Source organism: Montipora foliosa, chromosome 4, assembly GCF_036669935.1.
Source record: "Montipora foliosa isolate CH-2021 chromosome 4, ASM3666993v2, whole genome shotgun sequence".
In the NCBI taxonomy this organism is placed as follows: domain Eukaryota; kingdom Metazoa; phylum Cnidaria; class Anthozoa; order Scleractinia; family Acroporidae; genus Montipora; species Montipora foliosa.
In genome coordinates, this window is record NC_090872.1 from 43,054,493 (window position 1) to 43,061,992 (window position 7,500).

Sequence of the window (7,500 nt, forward strand, 5' to 3'; positions counted from 1 at the left end):
CACTCGTCGCCATTTGATTATACATACATATACAATTAAAAGACAATTTCTGTATCAAGATTAATCTGAAGGTGGTCTCCGCGTACCAGATATTCAAATTAAATTAGTCATTAAATCTTGCATGGATTCCTAGATTGTTGACAGGTGGAAACTGTCGTGACCATAGTTGGACCCACATACCAAATTATTATTTCGAAGGATATGGTGGCCTCAATTTGTTACTTCGATGTAACTATGATAAGCTCTTTATTAAACAGACCAGTCTTATGAAGAAATCTTACTTCATATGCAGGAGCTAAAGAAATTGTACGATGATGAACAAGCCCAGGACTTGGTTTTATACAATAATACAGAAACTCTAATTGATAGGAGCTCTTTTTATTATCAAAATTGGCACCAAAGAGGGATTATGTCCATTAAAGACTTGCTAAATGACGAGGGAAATTTTTTCTCCCACCAGGACTTTATAAACCAATATAACCTTAATTGTAATTTTTTGCAGTACTTCCAAGTTCTCGCAGCCATTCCTAAACACTTGAGAGACAAAGCAAAAAAAAACGTCTTTTGACCATAATAAATTTAAAGATAACGACTTTTGTCTGGTTCCAAATTTTTCCATAGATTTACTTAAAGTTAAAAACAAAAACTTTTATTCGCTGTTCTTAAACAAGTTGACTATTAAACACACTGGTGCAAGGAAATGGAAAGAAGAAACTAATTCTCGGAGTTTAAATTGGCCCTGTTATTTCAGTAAATGAAAGACCATATGTAAGGAAAATATACTGAAATAATTTTGTTTTAAGTTCTTGCATCGCATTGTTGTGTTCAAGCAGGAGCCTTATTATTTCGGTATTGAAAGTAATGCAAACTACATATACTGTGATAAGGGTGACTCTGTGGGTCATACTTTTATCCATTGCTCAACGTCCAAATCCTTCTTCAATCAAGTTTTATTATGGTTTAATGATGTTCATGTCACCTCCTTTTCATTGTCCACTGATGAATTTTTGTTTGGAACATCTGATAAAAAACAATCTCTTCATTCTGATAATGCACAAAAAAAGTTAAATTACTGTTTGTTATTTGCAAAGTATTACTTTTATTGTCAAAAGATTAACAAGAAAGATATACAATGGGAGGAATTTAAAGAACGAATTACTCATAAATTACAAATTGAAGGCCTGTGGTGGAGCAGAGGAAGGAGAAAGTTTTTCTTTTCACTTAGTCTAAACTTACCATGTTACCATGACAATTATTTGTGTTGTACCTCAAGCTTTTGTACCATTAAAAAAAAGGTGACAGAACTACACCTGACAAACCGAGTGCCCGCCATGTCAAAGGTCAAAGTCCAAAGTAATTTTATGACTAGAAAACGTGTGTTATGTACTCCCACCCTTTTTAATACGACCATAATTGGGGCGAAATAAATTTTCGTCGTAGAAGATCAACCTGATCATCATGACCATGATGATAAAGAAGCCGAAGAGTCGTGCCTTACAAACTGACATGCTCCTTACTGTGTGGCTCAGCTCAGTTGGTAGAGCATTTCACCAGTATCGCAGCCTTTTCAAGTCCTCATGTCATCTTTGTATGACAGTGGCCAAATTCAACTGGAAAATAACTGGGAGAAATTGCTGTAGGCAAGGGTTTGTCAAGGTCAAATCGCAGATTGAATCAAAATTGGAGAGACTTCATTCCTCTGGACAAACTAATACCAGCATAAAATATCACTATCCTGCTCACGGAGGTAAATAATGAGACAATTGATTTGATTTAGACCAAAATATGTCTTTTAAAGTAACAAATCGTTGGGATTTTGTTAGATGCAACGTTTTGACTGTAAAAAAGCTACTTCAATCGCTATCACATCCTTGAGATGTAATCCTAGTTCAATCTACTAGGGCTAATTTATTTCTCGTGTCTTATCCTTTTTTTTCGAGCTAATACATTCCACTCAGTCTACGCAAAACCTGTACATTTTTCTGAATGTAATGCTTTGGAAGGTCTATGAGATTTTTCTCAACGCTCGAGGAAAGTTTTACAACGAATCGTTAAACGATAACTTATTTGCAGTAGGGTTGGTCTTCCTATTTTCAAGCATTTCCACTGTTTAAAAAGATACCCGGTTTTGTCATCGCGAAATACAATGGCGACTTTCTGTTGAGACGTGGTCTAGACAAGGTTGTGTGTTTATAATATCTTTCGAGTAAACATGCTATCACAACAGTTCGAAAATGATATTTAAAAATTAGACCCGTAGCCCTTGCGGGCTACAGGTCAATAGCCTATGAGGCGAAGCCGAATGAGCTATTGACCCGTGGCCCGCAAGAGCGAAGGGTCTAATTGTTTTAACCCAACTAGTCGGACAGAAAAGGCAATAGCAAAGTTAGCAAATGCAAGTTGAAGAAATATTTATTTGGGAATAAAACGAAAGGAAACGTCACCGTTTTTGCTACTCGAGGACTATTACTAATAGTGCTCTAGTAGCGAAGCCAATCAAAATGCAGGATTTGCATTATTCCACTAGTTAGGTGATACTAATATTCCGATATTATTCTCCTCTCCTATAATTAAGTCTCGAAACAACGGCCTGAGGCAAATGCGGCACTTGAATCTAACACAACAAGACTAGCGTGCACTAGCGTTCTTGGTAGCACTACCCACATGTACGCAGTGCATACCCGTTTTCTAATATTAAAGTCGCTACCCGATAGTTTCAATCAGCTCAAACATATTTGAAGTTGTTTCACATTGTTATCACATTGCTTTGATGATGGTTTAGTGATTTGATGTGGTTGTTGCTTTCAGCATTTGCTGAACTTCAGACGGATGTAACTGATTTAACAAGTGATCTGTCCACCTCTGGAATGCCGATCTTGGATTTCAAAACATACGCATTACATGTATTGTTTCCTGGCTTAAATGATCATCCAGTTCTCAACAAGAATAAGGTAACTGTTATTACACTCGGCTTCTAGTTTATCTGTTTTAAGGAACACACATTGATGTTAACCTTTAAATTCATCTTCAATGGTTATTGGCAACAAAACGTGAGCATTATTTTTTGGTCTTCATTGATGCAAAGACGTCTTCTAGTGTTTTGAAGTTTGACTAAAATAGCGTGACACTGCCCCTTTTAAGGGGACACTTCGTGTTGGATGTCTAAATTGGGCCTGCATATATGGAACGTACGTGGATCGATTTAGCATCGTGTTTACGGCAAACGGCCATCATCAGCCGCTGAAATTTGGGCTTTGCCGAAAGATAAATGGAAGATTATTGATTTGCGTTCTTTTGTTGCCTGTCGGTTACAGATATTGATCAAATTCTCAAAAGAGAGAGACCTGTTACAACGAGAGAACCGACATGGGTTGTGATGAGCAGCGTCCTGCAGTTTGCCGTTTGCCTTTTCATGTAAGCGAGGTGCTAAATCTCTCAAACATTCACTTCTTCGGCGAAGAATTGTCAAGTATTTTGCAAAAGCCAAGTACAACTTTTTTCGTTATTCATTCGTTATCTCAGAGTTCTAGAAGAAGAAATGTGGAGTCTGTTTCATTCGCTACAAACTGAAAATGTTCACATCTGCAATAATGTGGCGTCTAATTATTAGAGGTTTAATGTCATTCGTCCAATTATAGAATAGATTGTTGGACGAGTCACAGCCAGTTAGGGGAGTCTGTGGCTGTCAAAAATGGAAAAACGTTTTCAGTGAATTTCCGTCAATTCTTCTGTTTTTGAGAGAGGGCACAGTTCCGAAGCATTCTTTTGATCAAGTCGCATTCTGTTGTGCTCTAAGTTCCTTTTTCTGTCATGTACAGTGTAGCATAATTCCTTTTAAAAAATCTCTCGAGGAAGCTTTGTTAACCACATACAATTCCCTTTAATGTCCTCAGGATCTTCTTGGAGAGAACTGGGAGAAAGGTCTTCGGCAGTTTTCGCAACTCATCTGCAATAAAAAGTTCCTTTTGGTATTTATTCGGACCTTGGAGTTACAGCCCACATTTCAGATGAAAGACAGGTTATTGATTAAGCTATACACAATAGGCGTTTTGCAACAAACGATCACATGGTACAAAATCTGCCATGCTGGAGGGCAAGCTCATTATTATTCTCCCACTGGGACATTGAAACAAAGAGACCTGAACCAGTCAAGCTTGACTTGCCTTTGTTTTAATGTCCCAGTGGGGGAATAATAATGAGCTTGCCCTCCAACTTGGCGGATTTTGTACCATGTGATCGTTCGTTGCAAAAGGCCTATGCTCTTTAAAGTGTTACTTGGACCACACTATCCGAATTCTTCGTTTTGGTTGAATTTCAAAACTAATTTAACTATGCGTAAGTGCCTTGATTTAAAAAATACACCTCTTTATTTAAACTGGAATTTTCCTATTTCATGGTTCGCCATTACTTACTTTAAGATTTAGAGAGAGCTATAACTAGATCGAGGAGAACATGACGTTAGAGACTCACTCGTTTAAGAAATTCATTGCAATACGTGTGTGTGCAACTGTATCAATTTGAAGCACGGGAGTTTTGGGCTTTCAGACTTTTTAATTCGTGTTTTGCGTATGTAATAAGCCGCATTAATTTCACGCGCTGAAACTTTAGGCTAGTGATTAATAGGCCATTTTCGAAATATCAAATATTCAGCTTGATAGTGAGGCAATGAGGACAAAAACAATAGAAACACGTTGGAATGAATGTGACAAATATTAACATATCATCCACTTTCCTTTGTCTTCGTCCTCACTGCCTCACTATCAAGCTGAAAATTAATATATCGAAAAAGGCCTAATGACTCACTTTTCCCTAGATTCAACCCTCTGAGGTCCAATCTGTCAGTTTTCAACGTGAGTAAACAGCCTTTGGATAAACATCAAAGCTGAACAGTCAGACAGTATACCCTCGAAATCTGAAGAAAGCAAGGAAGTGATTTTTCAACAACAACAAAAATCAAGAGTCAGAGGCAAACCTTTTTCCACAGAACGTAGCACTTACTGTTACTAAGCGAGATTTTTTTTACTAATCACCACTACCTGTGAACAGTGGATTTGCAAAAGGAACAGATCCTCTCTTTTGTTTTCTTGTTTTGGCATTTCTCTCTTTTTCTTCTATAGATGGCTAAGGTTCATAACTAAATTGTTTCAGGTGTAACGTTGCATCCCTTCTGATGGTTGCTTTGCAAGCCAAAATGGAATATGCTACAGAGTAAGTTTCGTGTTTGTTTCTTCTTCTAAGTTTTTCAATTTTTTATTTCTGTTTGTTCACGGCGCGGTTCCTTTGAACAAAGTAATAATGATAAAAGAGGACAATAGTAATAATGGTAATATATAAAGACAGGACCAGTGTGACAACTGAGGCAAACTTGAATAATGCTTCATTTAGCCGAACACACAGCCAAAGTCCATTCAGGTCACACCTGAATGTTCATACAACGATCAAATTCTTAAACACCTTTTAATTATCTTCGCTCCATTTTTTCCGCAATATACGTATTAATTGCTTTTTAGTACTTTGAATTTCCCGGCTTGTCATCATCAAATGATGAAACGTTGCTATGGGTTCTCCGTTTCCCACTGTCATTGCCAAGATGGTAATGGCCGGAAAATCTAGAAAAAAAGGACTCTGTCTTTCTCACCGGTCCAGCCTTTGTTTTGAAAAAGAAACGTTGACGATGTCATCTCTGCAATACCCGGGAATGAAGCAGAACGCCTTCTCTTCAGTGCTCTTGAATTCAGTTGAGCCGTCTATTCAGTTCACCACTGAACCTGAAAATATATGATTACTTCATGTGAAGGGCATTTTTGCACGAGTTGCAAAAAGTAGCTCTAAATGCATTTAAATATTAGCTGAAGTAGCTCTAAAGAATTTGAAATGAGCTTTATTCATGATAAAATCGATTACTTCAAGAATAAATAAGCCAGTTACTGGCACAGTCTTTCATTGCAGTGGTGGGCTGTCGTCGTCATCAGATGATTCAAGAATTCCTTTGATTCGCTTGTAGCTTCGTGGCATAGCAACAGAACCATCAGCACAATTCCACCTTGGAATACGGCTCCAATGAAGGGGCCCGCTGCAGGAAATGACGTTTTTTATCATGAACGAGGCCTCCGCTTCGGTCATCAGCAGAAGTCGTACGCGAAACAACTGAGACATTGAGCATTGCTTTACATGAAAGGGAAAACGTCAAACAGCTTGTTTCTACTCATCACAAAAGCAGGACTATTTAATTACTTTGTCGCTCGCTGTATTTCTCTCAGCTTTACCGTGTTCTTCATTGAAATTTTCTCTTCTTCTTCTCCCTCAGCTTCTCTCGAGGCTTTCTTCGCTTAAATTTCTCAAATTTCTTAGCCTCTTCTAACGTGTTCTTTCCGGCTCTTTATCCCATTGCTCGTCATTAACATTGTTTTCAAAAGTGACGAAGGTCAGTGGGATAAACGTGGGCTGCATAAAGTTGCGCGTCAAGAAATTCGCCCTTCGCACCTCAAAACTGCATTAGCGAGACTCCCCCACCCTTCACATTCTTATTCTCCCATCCCCATCCCCCTCCCCCAGAGTCTGTACGGGTGGATGGACCTACGCTCAGTCAATCACATGACAACCAAATGAAAAAAGGTTGACCATATTCTTTTAAGTATGGAAGTGGCCTGGAGCCCTGCTATTAGGCTTGAAGGCTCAAATTCGTCTCTGTCTTTTCTTAGGACGGTTACTATAAATTCACTCAATAAATCATTTAGCTGCTTTGGCGGCATCTTTTCTGTGTTTCTCTTCCCATTCTTTTCTTTCAAACACGCCTTTTATATGGCAATGTCTCTCCATGTTTTTGATGGGGTGTTCTTATGTTGCCACTCCTGAACAAAGTTATGTACGGGCTTTTCTAATGGTTGAGATTGTTAATTTGCTGTTTCGGCCATCTTGAAAAACTGGTTTTATGACCAGCAAGTGCAAAGTCCTAACCGTGACACGTAAAACGAATCCCCTAACATACAACTATCACCTCAACCAAGTCCAGCTTGAGCGTGTCACTAATGTCGGGGTTACTGTCACACGTACCCTCTCTTGGGACCAACATGTCCACACCATCGTCAGCAAGGCTAATACACTCCTGGAGTTTCTGAAACGCACATGCTGACTGATCTGTCAGTGAGGGACACACTCTACCTGGCACTTGTGAAATCACAGCTGTGCTACGCAACGCAAGTGTGGTCCCCGTCGCAAATATCCCTTAAAACAGAGATTGAAAGAGTGCAGAGGAGAGCGACGAGATGCATCCTACAAAGTCGTGTCGGGGAAATGTCCCACAAGGCCAGGCTTCTCGCCTTAAACCTTCTGCCACTAAGCTTTGACCGTGAACTCAAAGATATGGTCTTTTTCTACAAATGTCTGAACAATCTTACTGATTTAAATGTTAAAGACGTTGTATCTTTTGCCTGCCATGGCCGTACCAGACTCAGTTCTTCCTACAGTCTTAAAAACAATCACTTATCAGTCGTCCTACTT

The 7,500-nt window shown here is 38.8% G+C and overlaps 1 protein-coding gene across 1 annotated transcript in view; it reads left to right on the forward strand.

Annotated features, from left to right (window-relative positions):
• LOC138000827 (plexin-A1-like) overlaps positions 1 to 7,500 on the forward strand; it is a 43,403-nt gene that overhangs the window by 2,337 nt on the left and 33,566 nt on the right. The window contains exons 2-4 of the mRNA XM_068847491.1: positions 2,809 to 2,951; positions 3,894 to 4,018; positions 5,149 to 5,208. Of these exons, the coding sequence (XP_068703592.1) occupies positions 2,809 to 2,951; positions 3,894 to 4,018; positions 5,149 to 5,208 (328 nt within the window). The remainder of the gene's footprint in view (positions 1 to 2,808; positions 2,952 to 3,893; positions 4,019 to 5,148; positions 5,209 to 7,500) is intronic.